Source organism: Halichoerus grypus, chromosome 12 (assembly GCF_964656455.1).
Source record: "Halichoerus grypus chromosome 12, mHalGry1.hap1.1, whole genome shotgun sequence".
NCBI classification, from domain to species: Eukaryota; Metazoa; Chordata; class Mammalia; order Carnivora; family Phocidae; genus Halichoerus; species Halichoerus grypus.
In genome coordinates, this window is record NC_135723.1 from 2,279,216 (window position 1) to 2,303,023 (window position 23,808).

At 59.1% G+C, this 23,808-nt stretch overlaps 1 protein-coding gene across 1 annotated transcript in view; it reads right to left on the reverse strand.

Annotated features, from left to right (window-relative positions):
• Window positions 1-23,808, reverse strand: part of PKD1L1 (polycystin 1 like 1, transient receptor potential channel interacting) — a 105,886-nt gene that overhangs the window by 76,686 nt on the left and 5,392 nt on the right. Inside the window, exons 3-13 of the mRNA XM_078059866.1 lie at window positions 22,344-22,517; window positions 20,511-20,630; window positions 19,881-20,049; window positions 19,195-19,434; window positions 17,782-17,914; window positions 13,656-13,862; window positions 7,986-8,167; window positions 5,458-5,679; window positions 4,316-4,476; window positions 2,286-2,573; window positions 1,524-1,589 (exon numbers count right to left, since the gene is read on the reverse strand). Of these exons, the coding sequence (XP_077915992.1) occupies window positions 1,524-1,589; window positions 2,286-2,573; window positions 4,316-4,476; window positions 5,458-5,679; window positions 7,986-8,167; window positions 13,656-13,862; window positions 17,782-17,914; window positions 19,195-19,434; window positions 19,881-20,049; window positions 20,511-20,630; window positions 22,344-22,517 (1,962 nt within the window). The remainder of the gene's footprint in view (window positions 1-1,523; window positions 1,590-2,285; window positions 2,574-4,315; window positions 4,477-5,457; window positions 5,680-7,985; window positions 8,168-13,655; window positions 13,863-17,781; window positions 17,915-19,194; window positions 19,435-19,880; window positions 20,050-20,510; window positions 20,631-22,343; window positions 22,518-23,808) is intronic.

Below are 23,808 nucleotides of genomic sequence, written 5' to 3' on the forward strand. Positions count from 1 at the left end.
GAAAGAGGGAAACCAGATGGGAGAAAGTGCCAAAAATCCGCCCAGGATGGGCCTGGAGGCAGGGGGGTCTGGGAGTGCCCTGAAAGCAGGCGGGGCTGTCTGTCTAGGCAGCAGGAAGGGAGCAGAGACAGAGGAAGGGCTCCTGCGTGGTCCAGCACGCGGCACGTCGGGACATCGCAGAGGGCAAATTGACTCCAGACTCAGAGCCACGGATAGAAGATGCAGGGAGAACGTGACCCCCCCATTCTGAGTCAGTCACCATCAGGCAATTTTATTTATATAGTGCTTTCTCTTCATTCGGTGTTATTTACTAGGCGCCCGCCGTGAGCGTGGAGCCAGCCCCTTACACGTGAGTGTGGTCACAGGAGGGAGCACGGACAGGCCTGAAGAAACCACAGAGGCAGGAGAGGAGGATGCCGGCGAAAACAGAGCAGATCCCACGGTCAAATCCTCCATGACCATCCAGCTCTTCTGTCCACTGACCGTCCAGCTCCTCTGTCCACAGATACGTCGTACACAGACAGTCCAGCCCCTCTGTCCACGGATACGTCGTCCACAGACCGTCCAGGCCCTCTGTCCACAGATACGTCGCCCACGGACCGTCAGCTCCCCTGTCCACGGATACGTCGCCCACGGACCGTCCAGCTCCCCTGTCCACGGATACGTCGCCCACGGACCGTCCAGCTCCCCTGTCCATGGATACGTCGCCCACGGACCGTCCAGCTCCCGTCCACGGATACGTCGCCCACGGACCGTCCAGCTCCCGTCCACGGATACGTCGCCCACGGACCGTCCAGCTCCCCTGTCCACGGATACGTCGCCCACGGACCGTCCAGCTCCCCTGTCCACGGATACGTCGTCCACGGACCGTCCAGCTCCCCTGTCCATGGATACGTCGTCCACGGACCGCCCAGCTCCCCTGTCCACAGATACATTGTCCATGGACCATCCAGCACCTCTGTCCACAGATACATCATCCACCAACCATGCATCTGTCCATTCGAGAACACACTCGCTGTGCGCCAGGGTTCCAGGCCCCATGATCGTCTGGGATGGGGGTCCACACTTGCCCTGGACGTGTCCCTGGAGAGCTAGAGCCAGACAGCCGGGGAAAGAGCCACGAGCAGCACACGCACCTGCTTCAAGTAGGACAAGTACGCTGGGCTCTCGCAGAATCAGAGGGGATACAAGACAGGAAGAAGGGGACAGAGGGAGAAACAGAAGCCGACCGGACAGGAGGCAGCGCTCCACGGCGACATCCCGGAAAGGGCGCTAAGGGGGTGTTTTCTGCATCGCTCACTCACGGACCAGCAGCGCCTGCCTGCGGGCCTGGGGCTACCTGGGGTTCTGAAGCACAGGGGAGCTGGAGTGCAGCAGTGGGTGAGCTAGAAGATGCGGGTCAGATGGTGCCCTGCGTCTCTGGGAGCTCGCGATGCGGGGGAGCAGAGGGGCAATTCCCGATTTCAGAGGCTTCGGAGATTGGACTGGCGCGGGGACGTGGGGAGGCCCAGTCACAGACTCACAGTCGGCGGGCTGTCTCCCTCTGGACGGCACGGCTTCCTGGATATCGCTGTAATAGGCTTCAAAATCTACACAGGAGGAGAAAACCGTGACATGTCATTTAAAGCCACAGACTCCCCTGAAGTCCATACGACGCTCCTGACAGCGCACGCGGGCTGCCCGGGTCTGAGTGTCGAGCCCCAGCCGGCTCTGCACGTGTCACCACGTCACCGCGACAGTGGAGGAGGCCGTGTCTGGGTGTGCGGCTTCCGCGGGATAAGCCAGCCGCTGGGGGCAGGGCCCCGCGCTCTCCGAGCTCCCACTGCCCCGTCAGAGAGCCTCGCGCTCCTTCCTCTCAGGACGGAAGTGGACACAAGCGTGTCCTGTTGCAGACGTCACAGCCCCGTCCCCGCAGCCGGCCGGTCCGGCGGCTGCCCTGAGCCCCAGGGGCCCCGGCACGGGGTGGCATCTGCCAGGCCGCAGCCCAGGGAAAGCACAGCCTCGATGGCGTCACTGGGGAGGGACAATAAGGGATGGGCGGATTCTGGGCCAGAACTTTGCTCCCTGACAACGAGCTCCTCCCTCGACTTCTGAGGCACAGGAACAGTGTCTGGGCAGCCTGAAAACCAGGGGTAAAGTGAAGGGACTGGTGGCTGGGAAGGAGGCCGTGTGCACGGACGGCTGTCAGAGCCTGGACAGGGTTTGCAGTTAGGGAGGAAGGCCCTGAGACCCTAGGAGCATCCCACAAGCCGAGCGGACGTGACAGGACAGCGGCACTTACTTACCAGAGGGGGAGGGGCACGGGCTCCCAGGGGGGCTGGGCCCTGGGGACCCCTGCTCACCCGCAGCAGGGACCCGGTGCCGGCCGACTGCGGGCCCCGAGGAGGGTTTCCCCGTGGCCAAGAGGACCAGCTGGCCCTGGGTCTGTGGTGACAGCTCCCGTGAAGATGGTGTGCCCACTGCGTGCAGCTCCAGCCAGCTCGGCTCCGTGGGCGGTGCGCTGGACTCTGGCAGCTTCGAAATGGCCCCCAGTCCAGCGGCGCCCAGCAGCCCCACTGTTCTACAAAAAGGAACTTGAACAAACACGGGACAGGGTGAGACGTTCGGACCAGAAAAACTATGTGGTTTATTTTATTTATTTATTTTTAAAGATTTTATTTATTTATTTGAGAGAGACAGAGAGCATGAGAGGGGGGAGGGTCAGAGGGAGAAGCAGACTCCCTGCTGAGCAGGGAGCCCGATGCAGGACTGGATCCCAGGACCCTGAGATCATGACCTGAGCTGAAGGCAGTCGCCCAACCAACTGAGCCACCCAGGCGCCCAAAAACTATGTGGTTTAAAAGGCCTATGGGGGGGGCGCCTGGGCGGCTCAGTTGGCTGAGCGTCTGACTGCTGGTTTCGGCTCAGGTCATGATCCCAGGGTCCTGGGATTGAGTAACACGTCGAACCCCACATTCAGTGGAGAGCCAGCTTCTCCCTCTCCCTCTGCTGCTCCCCCTGCTTGTGCTCTCCATTTCTCTCTCTCTCAAATAAATAAAATCTTTTAAAAATAATAATAAATAAATAAACAAAAAGGTCTACGATTACATCAGCATCCGTTTTAACAAACGTGATCCACATCTGAGAAGGACACGTCCGAGAAAATGCCCGGGGCGGGGCGCAGTTCTCCCCCCGAGGCAGGCAGCCCACCCCTGGGAAGCTGGAGGGTGGCCGGCGTAGCTCCCCTGGGGTCTGCTCCCCTCGGGCCCCCCCTACACCTGCACGCCTGGCACGGTGATTCACGCCTATTCTAGACACACTCTGGGCACGTGGGGCTCCTAACCCCCACTCACCTGTCCGCGTCTCGTGCAACAACTCTAAAGAGCGCTGGTACAATTTACGAGAAAGGATGAACGACAAAGAGAAAATTTTTACGGATGTAATACAAGGACATCTCGCTAGAGTGAGCTTGTCCTCGCTGCCATCACAGAGCCAGATTCTGTGACGTTAAAGGGAGACGCATGGCCTTTGGATAGTCACTGGCTTGGCTGCAAGTTTAACCACCGGGTGTTCATGCTGGTTCCTCCCATGCATTCCCCACCAGCTTTGCTTCTGGAAAACCCCATTACGTCAGGAATGTGGGAACGGCTCCCCTGCAAAGAAGGGCACAAAAAAAATGGCCCCATGTGTTCCTGTCCCCCTCGCTGTGAGGTCAGCTGCACTCAGAGCCCTTGTATGGAAGCTCTGTGCGGCCCCGTGGAACAGATTCAGAATAAGTAAGTGTGGGTCTCTGAGGGCTGGGCACACACTTCTGTCCCAGGAACCAGCTGGACCCAGCTTGGAAACCAAAGCTCCTCTGTCTGCCATTCACAATCATCTCTCTTATCACAGATGCCACCGACGAGAACCCCTTTCCCTCCTGGTTCGCACCCAGGCCACGTCCCACCCCAGAGCTGGCACGTTCTCACACGTGATCTCATGTCACGTGGCCACCGCCCTGCCTTTCTTGGGTGGGACCCCCACCCACCCAAGAAAACCACGTCTTGGAGAAGTGCCTGAAGTCTCGGGTTGCAGAGCCGGGGCGAGGAGTGGCCCCAAGGACAGCAGGAGCCGCGAGGGACAGAGGGGAGTCCTGGGTCCGGGCTCGTGTGCAGGAGGCTGGGCTGCAGCATCCAGGCATCTCCGTCCCCGTGAGCATAAACGAGAGGGGCTGGGGGTGTGATGGGCATGACCAGGGACACTGGTCCGGACGAGTCAGAGGCTGCACATTTTCAGCAATCCCTGAATACCCGAGTCCTCCCCTGGGTTAACAAAATGAAGGCGGCTATGACCTTACCTTCCATTCGGGTCCTTTCTGTCCCGTTGACCAGGAAGAGGTCCCAGGAGTAGGACAGATGGGGCCCTTCACCACACTCGTCACACTTGGCTTGAAAAGAAAGCTCCTCGTTCCAGTTAACAAACACGTCCTTAAAGCTGACCCAGGAGATGTGGACGAATCTGCACCGTGAAACCAGGTTGGAGATTTTAGGGAGAGCACCAGACTTTCTATTTTCAAATTTTTTTTTTTTTACAGTAGGTTCCACACCCAATGTGGGGCTTGACCTCATGACCCCGAGATCAAGAGTCACGTGCTGTGTCGACTGCGCCCCCTGGAACCTTGATTCCCCCACTTTCCATACATATCAGGAGCCTTAAAACGTGCAGGTGGCCTGGGTGTGTCTGGACCTTGGAGAGGCGCCCAATCCTGTCTGCTGAGACGGATTTTTCATGGGCTCGAACCTGAACCCCTGGGGGGGTGGTCTCCACCAGAGTCATCGGTCTGACCTCGGTGTCGCAGCCCACGTCCTCTCCTTTGTGTTGGCCCTGGCCAGGCACAGCCTTCCAGAACCCACCCCGGTCTCCCCACTTCTAGCCCCGAGCCGTTTGTGCACAACGAGGCGATGGTAACTGCCCAGACCCCTTGCAGCGTCCACGTACGGGAGCAGCCCTGCTCGCCCGGGGCCTTCCAGGCGTCCCGCTCGCCCCCCGGGGGACTGTGGCCCATGCCAGTCCGCGTCCAGTGTCTGCGGCTCAGCGAGGCCCTCACTCGGGTGCTAGCCCGGCCTCCATGTCGCACGTCCGGTTTGCGGTCAGACCACGTCCCCGCTCCCCGCGCCCGGTGTTGCCCCCACGTCACAACTGGCCCGGCCCCGTGACGCCTTAGCCTCCGTCCAGCCCCGGCCCCCAGCCCCAGAGCAGACCCCTGTCCTGGGGCAGCTGCCGTGACGGAGGGGCGCCTCCTCCTTGGAGCCCCCACGTGTCAGCATTTGCCTGGCGGGCTCTGCCCCGGGGCCAGCGGAGAGCGGGGTCCCCCCACCTCGCTGGTCAGCCCCCTCTCTCCTCAGCAGGCCCCTCAGGTGGCTCCCATGCCTGCCGGGCAGGGCACGGAAGGGCACACCCCTCGGACCCGGCCTGCAGGAAGCGAGGGGCAGGCGGTACCTGAGAGCCGAGTCGGGGCGAGGGGACAGGAACACCTGCGCCGCTGAGGAGTTCCGGCCGGCGCTGGACACCGTCAGCGTCACGAGGAACTGGTCATAGCTGCCGCTGAGAGAGTCCGCAGGGAAGGCCAGGGAGGGAGCCCCAGCGCCCAGGCCGCGTGCAGAGGAGGCAGCGAAGCATGCGTGCCCAGGGCTGCTGGCCGCCGTGCACGTCCAGTGATAGCTGCGGGAGAAGCCAGCGGGCTGAACGCACCTGCTCCGGCAGCCCGGGGGCCACCCCAGGCCACTCGTGGGGCTTTCCTGGGGCCGTAGGGGAGCAGCGGGCCGGGGGACACAATGCTTCCCTTACTCTCTGACGGCGGTGGGGTGGGAGCTCCCAACACTGGAGCAGGCCGCCAAGGTGGGGGGCCGGGCCCTGCCCCGCCCGGCTCACTGGCTCGGGGCCCTGCTCTGGTCACTTAATCTTCGGGCCCCGCGCATGCCGCCTCCCACCTCCACTGGCATGTCTGCAGCCCCCGAGGAGCACGCTGCCTCTGACTGCGGGAAGGCCGAGTCCTCGGGAGCCGCCCGTCCCGGAGCGCAGGGGGACGGGCCAGGAGATGGGCGCCTGGCACCTCCCCTACGCACGGCCTTCTGCCCTGTGACCGTCACCACTGCACTCAACAGCCAGGAAGCCACCCCAACCCCTGCCTGGAGCGGGTCCTACTCTGGGCGGACACGCCGAGGCCAGCAGCCCCACCAGGAGGCGTGGGGAGGAAGGAGGTGTGGGCTGAGCAGGGGCAGGGACCCCACACGGCCCCCAAAGTCTACACTGCTGCTCCTGCCTCCAAGTTCATTTCCCTATTTGGACTGTAAGCAACCTGAACCCGGGCGCCGGTTCTAAACCTCCCTGTTTCCAGAGCCTGTAGGAGCTTGGTCGGCAAAGGGCCAGTTCAGGCCCTCGCGGGCGGGGGTGGCCCTCCTCCAGGGCTGGGTGGGAACAGTCCCCGCTCCCAGGGAGCAGACACACACTGAACTCTTGCTCGCGGGCGCCACGTGGGGCTCTCAGGGGAGGGTGCAGAGTGAACAAGACCCCACTGTGTGTCCCGCGGCCGGGGCACGGGAGGTGCGCAGCCAGCCATGTGCGTTGTCCAGATCACGTGCCTGTGACCAGCGAGTCCAACGGGCCGCCTCCCGCCTCCACCAAAGCCCGCACTCGGGACGCAGCAAATGTCCATGCTCATGGGGTGAAGAGAACAAAGCAGCACCTCTAACTTCTCTGGAATACTGCTTGAGGACCCACTGTGTGCCCGGCACAGTGATATGCCAAGTCACAGCCCTGCGGTCCTGAGCGAACATTCCAGCGGGGACAGAGCACTGATGGTGACCGCAGTACATGAGCAAATATGGGATGTCACGGGGAGAAGGGGCCACGGGAAAAGACACCGCAGAGTCAGGATGGGACTGTCATCGCCGTCAATGGGGTCATCGGAAGCCTCCCTGGGCATGTGATGTCTGAGCGCAGACGGAAGGAGGCAGGGTGGTGACAGTAAGGGCTTTAAAAGACTCCATCCACTGCTCTGTGAAGAACGGCCTGACAGTGGTCGGGACCAGCACGGGGACCAGGGAGGAGATCTCACGGAAGGAAGCCCAAGACGCCACTCAGCCCAGATGGGGCCAATGTGTTTTCCCAATAGACTGGCTGAGAAGTGGGAGAGAAAAAGAGAACTGCTCAAGGTTTTGGCCCGAACGATGGGAAGGATCCTTCTGTCAGCAGAATGGGAAGGCTGCAGAGATGGTGGGACACCCAGCCCGGAGGCCAAGAAGGATCTGGACGCAGGATGCATGCTCGAGATGACCGGCGCAGGGACGGTGTCCACAGAGGATGTGTGCTCCCAGGCCATGGGCTCTGGATGGCGCCCATGGAGGATCCATGCTCGAGGTGACTATCACATGGATCACGTCCACATCAGGAAACCGGGTGAGGCCACCAGGGAGGGCATGTGGATGGAGAAGGGGGCCAAGGCTTGAGCCAGGGACCTCCAACAGTAAGGGATGTGGGACACTCGGAGATCAAGTCCCCCATACACCAAAGCAAGAATTTTAATCACAGCGTAACGTGTTTGCCAAGGATTGAATGTGTCCCTCTAAAATGTGGAAACCTAACGCCCAGTGTGACGGTGTGGGGAGGGGGGTCTTGGGAGGGGATTAGGTCGCAAGGGTGGAACCTCAGGGAAGGGACAGACGGGGCTCCTGCAGCAGAGCCCCCGAGAGCCCCCCTTCCCCCTGCGAGGACACCATGAGAAGAACCAGCTAGGAACCAGGAAGCAGGTCCTCCCCAGACACCGATCGGCCGGCCCCTCGATCTGGCCTTCCGGCCTCGAGTCCACAGAAAGCAAGGTCCACTGTGGATAAGCTACGCAGGCTGTGGGGCTGGGACAACACTTAAACTTCATTTTCCAAAACACTCACATTTGAGTGACACCCGTTCCCTAAACTCCCTCATGGTAGGATCCCGAGGGAGACACGAGCTCAGCTCCCGGTGCTCACCTGAGGGCGGCCCCCGGGCGGTCTGGGTCGTAGGACTGGGAGCCCGTGAGGACGACGGTGAACGAGGGGGCTCTGGAGAGGAGCAGGTGCGTGCCCTCGGAGATGACGCTGACGGGGGCCCGGGCTCGCACCTCCACCGCCACGCTGTAGTTGCTGTGCACCACACTGCCTTCCACCTGGACCTGGACCGCGGCGACAAGGGGACGTCACCCAGGGCACTGGGCAGGAGGCGCGCTGGAGCCGGACGCCCCTCTACCACTGCAAGGAAACTGGGCCACCCGCTGGCTCCAGCAGCGGAGCGTGCGACTCCTGATCTCAGGGTCATGAGTTCGAGCCCACCTTGGGTGTAGTGATGACTTAAAAAAAAAATAAATTTAAAAACAAGTAGGATAACAGTGGAAGGATGAGTGTAAACGTGCCCCCAGCGCTGTACCGAGGGGCTCCGCTATCGTGAACCCCAACCGGTCACTGTGTCAGAGAAGGAGCCTCCCGCATGCCAGGCGGAAGCAAGGCGGCTGGAGTGGAGGAGGGTAGGGACACGTGCTCACGTCTGGGGGTGCACACAGAGCCGGGACGCCCCAGGTACTCCCGCAGTGACACACGGGTCCCCCGCTCCGCCGACAGGAACCCTGTCCATGGTCTTGGTCTTGGATGGCACTAGCTGGCTTTCTGTAAACTACATTTCCGGGGGCGCCTGGCTGGCTCAGGCCGTTGAGTGTCCAGCTCTTGATTTTGGCTCGGGTCATGATCTCAGGGTGGTGAGATCGAGCCCCGTGTTGGGCTCCGTGCTCAGCAGGGAGTCTCCTTCAGACTCTCCCTCTGCCCCTCCCCCGGCTCTTTCTCTCTCTCTCTCAAATAAATAAGTAAAATCTTAAAAAAACAAACTACATTTCCAGCCCCCATGCAATGGTCTTGAAGCAATGTAAATGAACTTTAAAACAAATATTTTGAAACTCAGGAATACTGGAACATTTTGTAAGTAGGCCATTCAAAAGGGCTCTTTGAGAAGTTTGATGCAATTTAAAAAAAAAAAAAAAAAAGCAGAGCGTCACACTTGTTCTTTTCACTGGTCTGGGCCCCGGTCCTTGGTGGTCTCCTTCAGAAAGGCTCCCGAGGTTCCCTGCTGGTGGCTCTCCCGAGTGGGGACCTGACAACCATCTACCGACTACTGTCTGGTCACACTCCACACTCCCACCTACACCTCCCATCTCTGCTTGCCCAACTCCTCCTGCTGGAGGAACCATCAGGAACGTCCAAAGGCTGGGAAGTGGGTGGGCAGTGACAATGGGCGGTCTGGACATCGGAGGGTATGACCCCTGGAGGCAACGTGATGACAAGCTCAGACATCAGCAAAAGCACCTCATCAAGTCAGGTCCCCACGACCTGGAGGAAGACACGTCCGGAGCCCACTCTCGGGCAAGGACATGCTCATGAGTAAGTGTGCCAAGCAATGAAGCCAACCTTCACCTTCACCCTTCCCACATGGGCAGGAGAGGGTGCTGTGACCCCACTGTCCAGGGCCTGGGGAAAAGGGACTCTCAGCACTGGACACACAGGCTACCCGCACGTGGTCTCACCGATCATGTCAATGCCCATCTTCGCGCACCTTATCCAACTGCGCACCCTTGCTCAGAGCCAGTGGATGTAGGGGGATCCCCAGGGGCACACTGTCCTGTCCTGTCCTCTTTTTGCCAGGTCACGTGGCACTCACTTGTGACCTTACACAGTATGAACCAGGCCCTGCGAGAATGACCATTTCTAACTAAACCGACCACAGTATTTGTGGTCTGCAAAGTTTCAGGCCAGACCACAGGGAGTTGGCCTCTCGGAGAGGCTGGCCAGACGGCCTGCTTCGGGAACACTCCACCACCCCGTTCATGCCCCAGCTGGGACACCAGGAAGTTAGGCTGGTAGCGTGGTCCACACCATGACCTGGGTCACAGGGTCTGCGATGGGCCCCGTCAGTCCAGCTGAAATCTACCCTTCTAGGAGTCACTTCCCGTGTTCCTTGGTGACAAGGAGAGCGCACAATCCGTCACAGAAATGGGATACCTACTCACCCCTGCCGATGTGACAGTGGACACTGAAGAGTTTAAGCTGTGTTCAACCAAGAAACAATACAGACCATTACAGGAACAAGTGATTTTTTTAAAAGACTCCAACTAACAAAACATTTCTATTTTAAAATTTAAGTACATTTCCACTATTTTAAAATTTAAATAAAACTGGTGACACAGATCCTTAAGGTGCTTAATAAGGACAGACCAAACCTTCCCCCCTTTTCTGGCTCCTTCCCCTGTCCCATCCCCAAAACACAAGGGCTGCCTGTCTGGGCTCCTCCCTCACTGCTCCTGTCCTCCTGCTCAGAGACCCCAGCAGCCCCCCGACTCCCAAGGATCCCCCCTCCACTCCCGGGACACTCCACCTGACCTCCCTCCTCCTTCATTGCTCCTGTCCTCCTGCTCAGAGACCCCTGCATCCCCCCTACTCCCCACGATCCCTCCTCCACTCCCCGGACACTCCACCTGACCTCCCTCCTCCTTCACTGTTCCTGTTCTCCTGCTCAGAGACCCCAGCACCCCCCCACTCCCCACGATCCCCCCTCCACTCCCCGGACACTCCACCTGACCTCCCTCCTCCATTGCTCCTGTCCTCCTGCTCAGAGACCCCAGCACCCCCCACTCCCCAAGATCCCCCCTCCACTCCCCGGACACTCCACCTGACCTCCCTCCTCCCTCACTGCTCCTGTCCTCCTGCTCAGAGACCCCAGCACACCCCCACTCCCCAGGATCCCCCCTCCACTCCCCGGACACTCCACCTGACCTCCCTCCTCCTTCACTGCTCCAGTCCTCCTACTCAGAGACCCCTGCATCCCCCCTACTCCCCATGATCCCCCCTCCACTCCCCAGACACTCCACCTGACCTCCCTCCTCCTTCATTGCTCCTCTCCTCCCGCTCAGAAACCCCTGCATCCCCCCTACTCCCCACGATCCCTCCTCTACTCCCAGGACACTCCACCTGACCTCCCTCCTCCCTCACTGCTCCTGTCCTCCTGCTCAGAGACCCCTGCATCCCCCCTACTCCCCACGATCCCCCCTCCACTCCCCGGACACTCCACCTGACCTCCCTCCTCTCTCACTGCTCCTGTCCTCCTGCTCAGAGACCCCTGCATCCCCCCTACTCCCCACAATCCCCCCTCCACTCCCCAGACACTCCACCTGACCTCCCTCCTCCTTCATTGCTCCTCTCCTCCCGCTCAGAAACCCCTGCATCCCCCCTACTCCCCACGATCCCCCCTCCACTCCCCGGACACTCCACCTGACCTCCCTCCTCTCTCACTGCTCCTAACCTCCTGCTCAGAGACCCCTGCATCCCCCCTACTCCCCACGATCCCTCCTCCACTCCCGGGACACTCCACCTGATCTCCCTCCTCCCTCACTGCTCCTGTCCTCCTGCTCAGAAACCCCTGCATCCCCCCTACTCCCCACGATCCCCCCTCCACTCCCCGGACACTCCACCTGACCTCCCTCCTCTCTCACTGCTCCTAACCTCCTGCTCAGAGACCCCTGCATCCCCCCTACTCCCCACGATCCCTCCTCCACTCCCGGGACACTCCACCTGATCTCCCTCCTCCCTCACTGCTCCTGTCCTCCTGCTCAGCGATCCCAGCATCCCCCCCAATCCCCAGGATACCCCCTCCACTCCCTGGACACTCCACCTGACCTCCCTCCTCCTTCATTGCTCCTGTCCTCCTGTTCAGAGACCCCAGCACCCCCCACTCCCCAGGATCCCCCCTCCACTCCCGGGACACTCCATCTGACCTCCCTCTTCCCTCACTGCTCCTGTCCTCCTGCTCAGAGACCCCTGCATCCCCCCTACTCCCCAGGATCCCCCCTCCACTCCCCGGACACTCCACCTGACCTCCCTCCTCCCTCACTGCTCCTATCCTCCTGCTCAGAGACCCCTGCATCCCCCCTACTCCCCACGATCCCTCCTCCACTCCCGGGACACTCCACCTGACCTCCCTCCTCTCTCACTGCTCCTAACCTCCTGCTCAGAGACCCCTGCATCCCCCCTACTCCCCACGATCCCTCCTCCACTCCCGGGACACTCCACCTGATCTCCCTCCTCCCTCACTGCTCCTGTGCTCCTGCTCAGCGATCCCAGCATCCCCCCCAATCCCCAGGATACCCCCTCCACTCCCTGGACACTCCATCTGACCTCCCTCCTCCTTCATTGCTCCTGTCCTCCTACTCAGAGACCCCAGCACTCCCCACTCCCCAGGATCCCCCCTCCACTCCCGGGACACTCCATCTGACCTCCCTCTTCCCTCACTGCTCCTGTCCTCCTGCTCAGAGACCCCAGCACCCCCCCACTCCCCAGGATCCCCCCTCCACTCCCCAGACACTCCACCTGACCTCCCTCCTCCCTCACTGCTCCTGTCCTCCTGCTCAGAGACCCCAGCAAGCCCCCCACACCCCAGGATCCCCCCTCCACTCCCGGGACACTCCACCTGACCTCCCTCCTCCTTCATTGCTCCTCTCCTCCCGCTCAGAAACCCCTGCATCCCCCCTACTCCCCACGATCCCTCCTCTACTCCCAGGACACTCCACCTGACCTCCCTCCTCCCTCACTGCTCCTGTCCTCCTGCTCAGAGACCCCAGCACCCCCCCACTCCCCAGGATCCCCCCTCCACTCCCCGGACACTCCACCTGACCTCTCTCCTCCCTCACTGCTCCTGTCCTCCTGCTCAGAGACCCCAGCAAGCCCCCCACACCCCAGGATCCCCCCTCCACTCCCGGGACACTCCACCTGACCTCCCTCCTCCCTCACTGCTCCTGTCCTCCTGCTCAGAGACCCCAGCATCTCCCCTACTCCCCACGATCCCCCCTCCACTCCCCGGACACTTCACCTGACCTCCCTCCTCCCTCACTGCTCCTGTCCTCCTGCTCAGAGACCCCTGCATCCCCCCTACTCCCCACGATCCCCCCTCCACTCCCTGGACACTCTACCTGACCTCCCTCCTCCCTCACTGCTCCTGTCCTCCTGCTCAGAGACCCCAGCACAATCCCCTACCTCCCCCCACATCCATCTGACCTCCCTCCAACATTTCCAACATGGCCCGCTGAGCACTGAAGCCCAACCCTCCATTTCTGCCTTCCCCTGGTCTTCAGAAGAACCTCCCACTCATGTGTTCAGCCTCGTGTCCCACCGCCCAGCCCCTCAAACCCCACGTGCTTCCATGGGACCGTCCACGGCCTCTGCCATTCTGCAATCCTCTCCTGACCTGGAACACTGCAGGACCAGAGGCGGGGCTCACAGCCACCCCTCCCTGCGAACAGACTCTGCTCCATGAAGCCGCCTGTTCTAGAAGGGACCACAACATATTTTCACCATTTTTCCAGACACAGATACTCCCCTGACATCTGGGGACTACCTCAGCAACACAAAGCAGATGCTCAGGAGGCTTTTGCTAAAAGAGTAAGGAGATTTTCATGATGACTTTGCCTGCGTTTGGACATGCAGTTTGCTCTCTCCGAGGAAGACCATTTCTGGAGAGCCCAGCCACACTTGTGACAACCCTCGTTTTCTTGGACAGAGCAGGTTGGAGGGACCGGGGCTGAGCTCCTGCTCCGAGGCGGGTGGGACATATGTCAGCCAACCACTCACCCTGGCAAGAGCGGTGTAGTTCCCGGGCTCCAGGAAGTAGCTGGGGACGGTGACGGTCTGCCTGTGGGTGCTGACAGCGGGGGGCAGGGGCACCGGCCACCCCTGGGAGTTCCAGAAGGTCCACGTGTAGGAGAGACCTCGGGATATGTCACAGAGGATCTCAGACTCGAATGTCACGCCCAGGGTCACAGACTGAGACCTCCACACCTGCGGGTCAGAGAGAAAGCGGTCTCAAAACGTCCATTATGCCTAATGCCACAGAGGAGCATCTGGTGGCTCCGTGGGTTAAGTGACCAACTCTTGATTTCAGCTTGGGTCATGATCTCAGGGTTGTGAGATCAAGCCCAGCATCAGGCTCTGCACTCAGCGGGGTGTCTGCTTGGGATTTCTCTCTCTCTCCCTCTGCCCCTCCCCTGCTCTTATTCTTTCCCTCTCTCTCTCTAAAACAAATAAATCTTGCTAAAAAATCATTTTAAAAAGCAACCAACGGAGAAAAAAGAACAGCATTTGCAAAATACATGACAGTTAATATTGTTTAAAATCACTAAGACATTTTTAATGTCTCCAATGGAAAAATGGGCAAAGACATACATGGGCAAACCACAAAATTTTCACTGACACTTTATTGTATGGTTTTGACTATGAACTCACATTAATGTTGTATATATTCAAAAATCAAATCAAAAAGCAAAAACAAAACCAACGGAAACCAAAAAGTTCTCTGATAATTGAGAGCCAAAACAAAGGAATGTAACCATATTTCAAGGAAGCAATAGAGAAGAGAGATATATTTCAAGTTACTTTAATGTGCAGTGTTGTGAGGATATATTCTAAGGGCCAAAGAACCACAGATAAATCTGAAAGCTCACAACGTAGTTTCATTTCTGGTGGAAGTACTGGTATTATTACTTTGAAAACATTTCACATATTTATTAGGAAAAGTGCTAATAAATAATGATGTTGATGTTCCAGACATTGAGATTTTAATTCAAGAGAATTCAAGCATAAAATGTTTCAAAAGCGTGTAAATTCTGCATACGTAACGTTTCTAGGGGGGAAACAGCAGGTGAAATCACGACTTATTTTATGTCAAACGAGCTATCTCCTACCAGCGTACACTAAGGAGCTTGCACACGATGACGCCCCGGGAACAGTGAACACCCCCAGCCGCCCATTCGGAGGCCCGGGGCTCCGTGGCGAGACGCCGCTTCCGGCGAGAAGGCAGCTATCAGCGGGCCGGGTAGAAGCGCTCCAAGACCAGCGGCGTGTGGTAGAAGGCACCAGACCCAGCCCGGAGCGAACCCGGCAGGCCCCCCACGGGCCGCTCGGAGCCATTACAGATCGTGTCTGCCACGGACCGGACAGCTACACAACAGCAATCACACGAAGACAGACAGAGGCGTCCTCTGTCCCCGTCTCCCACAAAGCACACACAACTCAGCCGTCACCAGCACAAGTGGCTGGCGCCCAACTGCTTACTCTAAAAGCTGAGAATTAAGGGAAAGATTCAAGCACTGTTTTCTTGCTTTTTTGAACAAACTGTATTTTAGGAAAACTTACAGGTCTAGCTGATGAGGAAAAGCTTTTTTTTTTTTTCCTGTTCTCTCTCCTTTTTGAAACAAAAAATTTTTGTGCATCCCACATCAAACAAACAATTGCATTAAGGAATTTTGGAGACAGGGCGCCTGGGTGGCTCAGTCGTTAAGTGTCTGCCCTCAGCTCAGGTCATGATCCCAGGGTCCGGGGATCGAGCCCCGCATCGGGCTCCCTGCTCAGCGGGAAGCCTACTTCTCCCTCTCCCACTCCCCCTGCTTGTGTTCCCTCTCTCGCTGTGTCTCTCTCTGTCAAATAAATAAATAAAATCTTAAAAAAAAAAAAAAAGAAATTCTGGAGACAGAGCAATGGGACTATGAGCTAGGTTTAGATTATATTAAGAGATCATTGCTAATTGTTTTGATAACAGCATTCCATGTAGGTAAGAAACCACCCTTAGTTTTTAGAGCTACACATTGAAGTACCTGGGGCTTAAATGTGCTGCAATCTGGGAAGGACTTTAGAATATTTCGACAAAGGAAAGAACAGAGGAAACCAGTATGGTGACATTTTAGTGATCGCTCAACATGGCTGATGGTTCATCATACTCCTCTTTCTCCTTTTATTTATGTTTGAGAGTTTTTTTATAATAAGAATTGTAAAACGTAGTTCATAAATACGTGAACATAATGTAGAACATAAACACATGAAAAAGCACACTTGCTAACATTAATAAGCCAAAAGACAATGGTACGGGGGGATGTTAGTACCTACCAGTCACAACCCCACCCCTCCTAGCCAGCCTACCTCTCCCAGCCCCCTGTGCCCCCTGCACGGCCCCTAGAACGTGCCCACCTGGCCCACCGCCCGGCCTGACAGGATTCCCCAGGAACAAGATGGAGGGTGGTGGAGGGAGGATGGAGGAAGGATGAGGGTGGAGGATGGAGGGTGAAGGAGGGCTGAGGGATGGGTGGGGAGGGGGAGGAGGGCTGAGGGACAAGGGATGAGGGTGGAGGGTGGAGGGTGGAGGAGGGCTGAGGGCTGAGGGCTGAGGGTGGAGGAGGGCTGAGGGATGAGGGATGAGGGCTGAGGCAGGAAGGGGAGGAGCGACGAGGGATAAGGGATGAGGGTGGAGGGGAAGGAGGGATGAGGATTGAGAAGGCCTGAGGGATGAGGGATGAGGGATGGGGGATGGGGGAAGAGGGCTAAGGGCTGAGGGTGGAGGATGGAGGAGGGCTGAGGGCTGAGGGGGGAGGGGGAGGAGGGATGAGGGACAAGGGATGAGGGTGGAAGGTAGAGGAGGGCTGAGGCAGGAAGGGGAGGAGGGATGAGGGACAAGGGATGAGGGTGGAGGGTGGAGGAGGGCTGAGGGATGGGGGAAGGGGGATGAGGGATGAGGGACAAGGGTGAGAAGGGTGGAGGGATGAGGGACGAGGGTGGAGGGTGGAGGAGGACTGAGGGCTGAGGGTGGAGGATGGAGGAGGGCTATTCCCTCTAGAACAGAACCCCCAGGTCACACAGCCAGTAATACTTTGGACCACATGCCAGGGACGATCCCCTGGGTCATGCTTAACCAGGGACAAGCCCCGTCCGGTGCCTCGACCTAAGAGCAGAGTCAGGAGTTAAACACAGACCCCTCTCCCCTGGGTCCAGGCCGCTCCCTGTCTGCATGCCGGGGTCCCCCTTGATGTTCTGTCCATCTCCCCAACCCGGAGAGCCCCCTGCCTGTGCAGGTGTGTGCTGGCACGGTGGGGGCCTGGGTCTTGCCTATAAGGGGCCGTCACTGTCCCACAGGACCCACAGGGCCAGGAACCACCTGGGCCTTGCCCTAGGGGCTCTTCCGTGTGCCCCCGATCCCCACCGCCTCATCTGGGGCAGGAGGTGCCCGACCCCAGACCCCGGTCAGAGGCCCAGCACCTGCGTCTCGTGCTGGAAAGCACAGAACGAAGTCTGGAATTGCAGCTGAGTCCCGGCTTTGATCCCCACGTGTCATGGACACTTCTTCCCCAAAAAGGGAAACCTGCTCTACCCAGAGGCCTCAAAGGAACAAACGAAGCAAAATGCCACTCTCCGTTTCCTAACCCATAGTAGGCACTTGGGAGGGGACCGATCACGTCTTTGGGAGTTGACATCACATGAATCCAAACATTCCTTTCTCCTGAAAATGCTTGAGTGCTTTGCACAAGCCATTTTTAAAAAAATTTATTTATTTGAGAGAGAAAGCACGAGCAGGGGGAGAGGCAGAAGGAGAGGGAGAAGCAGGCTTCCCGCAGAGCAGGGAGCCCGATGCGGGGCTCGATCCCAGGACCCGGGGACCATGACCTGAGTTGAGGCATACACTGAACCGACTGAGCCCCCCAGGCCAGCCTCCACAAGCAATTTCTAAACATTTCCTCAAAGCAGGCCGAACAGAACACCAGAGTGACTGAGGCCATAAGGCCCCTTCGAGGCCAGGACGAGGCCCGCCCTCCACCTCGGCGCCAGGGCCCTCAGAAGCCCCGAGAGGCACCCCCTCGCGTCCAGTGCAGCAGGACCTCGGTCCCCGGAGCCCCGCCGTTCCCAGCACGGAGACGACCCCCAGGCCCAGCCCTACCTGCACCTTCCCCGGCCCCATGTTCTTCACAGGGGGCGGCTGGCAGGGCTCCCGCACGATGAACAGTTGCTTTCTCAGGGAGGTGGTGCTGACGTCATTGAAGGCAAGGACCTGGACGGTGAACTGTCCTTCCCTGCAAGGGCCACAGCACACAGGAATGAAGACACCCAGCCTGCCAGGCATCTGCCTCTCCTCCTCCACCTGCGTCATTAGAGGACTCGCTGGCCAGAGAGCCCATCCGTGAGAACAGAGGACACACGGGTCATGAGGTTGGTGTCCACAGGGGCCATCTGCTGCCCAGTTAATACACTGGCTGCCCGCCCAGCGCGGGGCGAGCCGGATGCCCGGCTCCCAGGCCGGTGTCACCTGCTGATGGAGAAACAATCATTCCGGTGGAGACACCTCCCGGCGGCCATGACCTGGCCCCTCTGTGCACCATGGGGTGATGCACCCCAGCCCCTCAACTGGGAAGTCTGGGCATGATCTTCCTGCTCTGCTCCCTGAGCCTCAGGACCAGAGCACCACCCGCTGTCGTGGCGCGTCCATAAGGAAGGCAGGTCCCGCTGACCCCAGCGCAGGCTGCGGTGCGTGTCCGTCCCCGAGCCACAGAGCACATTCCCAGGTCCCGGGCCCAGGTGCCCACCCGAGGGAGCCCACCCGGGCGCCATCGCTCAACTCCTTCCTCACGTGAACCCCCACCTCCCACGGAGAAGGCGCACAGTGAGAGCCAGTGACGGGGCCATGCGGGCACGTCCTCGCGCGTGGCGAGGCCACAGGGGCTCCCGAGGGAGTCCTGCGCCGAGGCACATCTGCCGTCTCCCTGCTGCTGCCGGCCACAGGGGCCTCGCTTCTGGGCCCTTCTGTACACGCTACCCGTCCATGACAGCAGCACGGACGGCGCCACGCCAGCCTGAGGCTCAGCTCCGTCCAGAGGTGTCCACAGCCTCAGCCACGGGCGCCCAGGGCGAGGGCTCACCTCCAGCCAGGGAGGAGGCTCAGGCTCGGACCTGGCTGGCCTGCCCTTCGTCACCCTCCTGACCCCCGGTGGCTTCCCGTGGGCGCGCCCGCCTCCCCCAGGCAGGCCCAGCTGTGCTTGGATCTCCATAATGCTTCGTTCCAGGTAAACAGCAGGTGCTCAGTAAATGCCGGATGAAAGGACACGGCCCAAGCTCTTCAGGGGGACAGTGAGCCTCTGGCAGTCCTCCCGAGCACCTTCTAGCTCTGTCTGCCCTGCACCCTGCGTCCCACGGCCCTGTCCGTGTGTCCGGGCGCTCCAAGTGTCCGTTTCTCTGTCTCTCTTCAGTATCTGCCAACCGCATGCACTGCTAGGTCGGCTGAGGAGAACCGGGGCTCACACCTCGCAAAGGCCGTTCCGGCCGCCCCCGCAGAGCCGTGCTGGCCTGAGCCGCTCACCTGCTGTAGGCGTGACTAGCGGAGCTGTCCCCGGGGCCCACGGTGCCGTCCCCGAAGTCCCACAGGAAAGTGACATCGGTGCCGAAGTTGAGTCTGCACTCAAAGGTCACGCTGGCGTTCAGCAGAGCCGAGGAGGGGCACACGAGCCGATTGGCGACGATTCTCCTCTGCGTCCTGATGCGGTGGGGCTCCGAGGCCACGCTGCCCCGCCCACTGGCAGCCCGCACCGTCACACTGTACCTGAGGTGGGACCGCCGAGGGGGCGGGAAGCGCGGGGGGGGACGAGAGCGGGTCAGAGGTAGACAGCAGCCCCAAGAACGGCGGGCGAGGGTCGAGACAGTTTCACCCGCAGGGACTCCCCAGCCCTCATGGGTCCCCGCTTATGGGGAGGGGTGGCAGAGACGCCGGACTGCCCCTTGTCATTACGTAGTCACCTGCAGAGTGGCAGGGTCACGCTGTGACCCTTGCTTGCACGGGGACTGACTTAGGTGGAGGAGGTGGGATCTGATCGCAGGACCGCCAGTTCCAAAGCCCCACGCCCGCCCCTAGTTCAAGTGGGAGGGACTTCCTCGTCCTTTAGCCTTCCGTGTGCGTCCCCCCTGTTCACAGAAGCACTCCGAAATCATTCGAGTGGCATCTGGGGAATCTGCAGACGAGCTAAGGCCAAATGACGCCCATTTACTCACCACTGGGGGACACCAAGTCTTTTCTTAATGCTCCTGGACATTGTCTTCACGGGGGGACCTTCTCCGAACAACCACACGAACTCCAGGGGGGTCATTTCCTCGGTAACAGCCAGAAAAGTGATGTGGACATCGGTGGCGAACACGGTTCCGTTTGTGTAGACAGAGACGGCTGTGAGAGCGGGGGAGAGGCAGAAGCACTGGCGCGGAGGGCGGGGGCCGTGCTGGGACGCCCGCATCCTTACCTCCCACACGGTACGGCCGGGAGGGGGGGTCCCCAGCCCACACGTAGGGCTGCGGTGGGAACCCGCTGGGCAATTCTGGCCCCAGATCAAAGGCCACACCGTAGCTCACAAAATGAGAGCGGCCATCCCTGTGAGTTCTCCTCAAAGGAGCACAGGACGGGGCCGGGGGCGTGCAGAGGATTCTGCACTGTGACCCACCCCACACCCTGAGGTCGAAGCCTCGACGCATGTGGCTTCTACAAAGCACGAGAATGAACTGCGGGTCAACACCAAGCTGGTTCAAAGGCAAATGCAAATCTCAGGGGAGCTAATCACAGCGTCTGGTGCTCCCGGGGCCCTTGTGGCCTCGACGGACCCGAACGAGCCTGGAATCAGAGCGCAGACGTACGCTGCATGCGATACCCGACCGTGACGCGGTGCTGGGCCTGGCCGCCCCCCGCTCGGCTCTGAGAAGTGAAGGCCACGTCCCCCAAGGGACAGGCTGGAAGTCGAAGTGAGACGGCGGTGCCTGAACGGACAACGAAACAAAACGAAACACACGTAAGGGCCTTAAAGTCCGGCCCTCCGTCTCACGCCGGGGGTGGTCAGTGTTTTCCGTCTTTTCCTTTCCCTCTCTGAATTCCAGTGAGTTCCAAGTTCTGGCGCAGGAGACTTGGAGTCAGTCAGGCCTGCAGAACGTGGGCCTTGTCTGGAATGTCTCCGACATTTTAAGCGTTTTCTGCTCCCGAGACCTGCCCTGCGTGGAGTGAGCGTGTTCATCCCTTTGCTGGACGGCCTTGCCTTGGAAGGATCTCCCTGACGGGCACGCGAAGGGCTGCTTACTGCACGAGGTTCCCAACGGGGCCCCGGGGCAAGCCTTGGGCTGGTAACCCCCCGGACACACAGTGCAAGGTGCCGCACATATGGGACACGTGTGTGTGTGTGCGTGTGCACCAGGAGGGCGGCTACCAAACCACCTGCCGGGTCCCAGAGGAGGACTGGCATGTCTGGGAAGACTCAGAACAACCCATGTGTCTACATGAGGAAAGGAGGTGGGTCTTTTCTTCAAAGACTGTTGTCCTGTGTAGTTTTTCCCTTTAGAGGGAGAAAATGCTCATTTATAACAATGACCACGCGGAGTAGGTGTTTCATTCATCTGCGCATTAGAATTTCTGAAGAATAAATACCCCATGACTGAGAGTGACACCATCCCACGAGCAATACCTGAAGCTTCATTCTGGTGGGAATGCGGTATCAGGCCGCGGGAGGAAGCACACATAGGGATTTGCACGGGAACACCTCGTTCGCACGCATCCGTGCCAGACCCTCCGATTCTAACTCCTGACACAGAACGACCGGGGACAGGCTAAGCCCCCGCCCCCACACGTGTGTTCTAATTTCTTGGGTAGAGAGGCTCTCACAAGGCTAACTGCGTGGAAACCATACGGTCAGTGTGGAGAACAAGTTACAAAGAGCTCCAGGTGAGTGAGCGCATCTGGACACACGCCCACTGGCTTCCCCTTTTCCCCGCTTCTGGGAAACGTAACCCATCGCTCCATCCACTCAGGCCGAGCACTCTGGGATTGTCTTCGACGGGTGCCCACGACCCTTCCTTCCACATGCTGCTGACACTTGGCTGGGATTCTCCGTTCCCACCCCGCCGGCCCCCAAGCCCGGGGCCTCCCCTACAATGTTGAGCAGATGGGGAGCCCCTCGCTGGTGGCTGTGGGGCCCAATGGGAGCGAAGTGCAAGCAGAGCACCTGGCCCCGCCGTGAGCACTCATCCATCCCCAGTGCCCGTGGGGCCTCATCTCTGTGCTTGGAGTTCCTGCCCAGCTGCCAGCCCCACATGCTCTCCCCACACCCGCTGGACCCCTCCCCAAGGCCCATGATGGATCCAACGCCTGCCCTAGAACTTCCTTATCCCGCGGTGATACACCTTCCCTCCTGACACCTCCCAGGCCCTGGCCACGCCCTTCGAGAGGGAGCACCACGTCCGAGGTCCTGTGTTTCCAACACAGACCTCGATGTCTTTCCTAGACCGTAAATCCTGAGACCAGGACTTGGTAGGACTTCATCTTCACGTGCCCCTCAGAGCACAGTACTGTGCAATCAGTGTGTCCTGAACGAGGCGGGGTAAAGGATGAGATGAATGCGTGTCTGAGCTGAGAATCAGTTCGACCTGGATGTACCACCCGGCAGAGGCGGGTCTGGGCGTTCAGAATCCGCACGTGTCTCTTACCTCTCTGACCTGTGCTGCAGTCAGCAAAGACAAGAAGCCCGTCCTTGTGGATGCTGCTGGAATTCATGAACACGGACACGGTCGCAGGGCCGATCTCCACATAATAAGGCCCAAGCTCCTTTTCAGTTCCACAAAACTCATTGTAGATACATGCCTTGAGCACATAGACTCCTTCTGGAAAGAGACACAAGAGCGGCCACGTGATGAGCTATGAAGAGCACGTGCAGCACTGAATATCTGTGCAAAGGCAATGAGGGGTAAGTACTCTGGGAATGGACCCAGCACAGGTGGCTTTCTCTTGCAGGAGGGGCCACCTCATGGGCAGGGGACCCGTGCAGGGCATGTGACATGCAACAGGGCTCGGCATGTGCTTTCATGCTCCGCAGTCATGAACGTCTTAATAATTTGTGTTAACCAAGGGTGCCGCGTTCTCACGTTGCCCTGGGCCCTGAGAACGACGCAGTAGAACATATTCACGAGGATGCAAACAGACACCGGCCAGCCCACAGCGAGGCAAAGGAATGCAGCGGTTGTGACGATCACAAACACACACGCACACACACGTGCACACAATGGCCTTCTATGAAGTGAGGGGTGGGCCACGAGGCGTGGGGCGGAGCCGGCTGGCGAGAGGGAAACAGAAACCAGAGAGCACGACAGGAGGGGTCTGGAGGGAAAGCGAGAACGGTAAGCAAGATGAAATGAGCAGAAAGGATTCGAGAAGCAAAGGGACCTAGCACGTGCATGGCCAGTCTTCCATAAAGAAAGCTGAAATGCCAGCACAGAAACAGATTTAAAGACATAATTAAAAAAAAAAATCTTTTCTGGGGATGCCTGGGGTGGCTCAGTTGGTTAAACGTCTGCCTTTGGCTCAGGTCATGATCCCAGGATCCCAGAACCCTGCTTCTTCTTTTCCCTCTGCCCCTACCCCCACTCATGCGCTCGCTCTCTCTCTCTCTCTGCTCTCTCTCTCTCTCAAATAAATAAAATCTTAAACAAAAATCTTTCCTGAAACGAAGGAAAACAAAGCATACTTACATATTGGAAAGGCATGCCATGCACCAGAGAGAGCTGACCTGGAACGGCCAGCACCGAGGCGTGTTTCCACAAAGTTACGGGACCGCAAATATAAACAATGACTTTGAGCCAAACACCAAGTCATCCCTACGGAGGAAACAGGAAGCTGACCGTAGATGCCCCACAGCGTGGCAAGTGTGAGGGTCACGCAGATGGCTCCCCAAAGCACGGAGGACTAAGATCCAGCCCCTGCATTTCTGAGTCTGTATGTCTGCGGCCGGAGAATCTGTACTTTATCCTGACATCAGATCCGGGTGATGTCGGTCCAAGAACCCCACCTGGCCAGACTGGAGCAGAGAAACACCTCCGTTCCTCGAGAAAAGAACGTGTGACCACGGATGGAAGAGCCAGCAAGTGGTCATTCACATATAACAACTTCGAATACAGA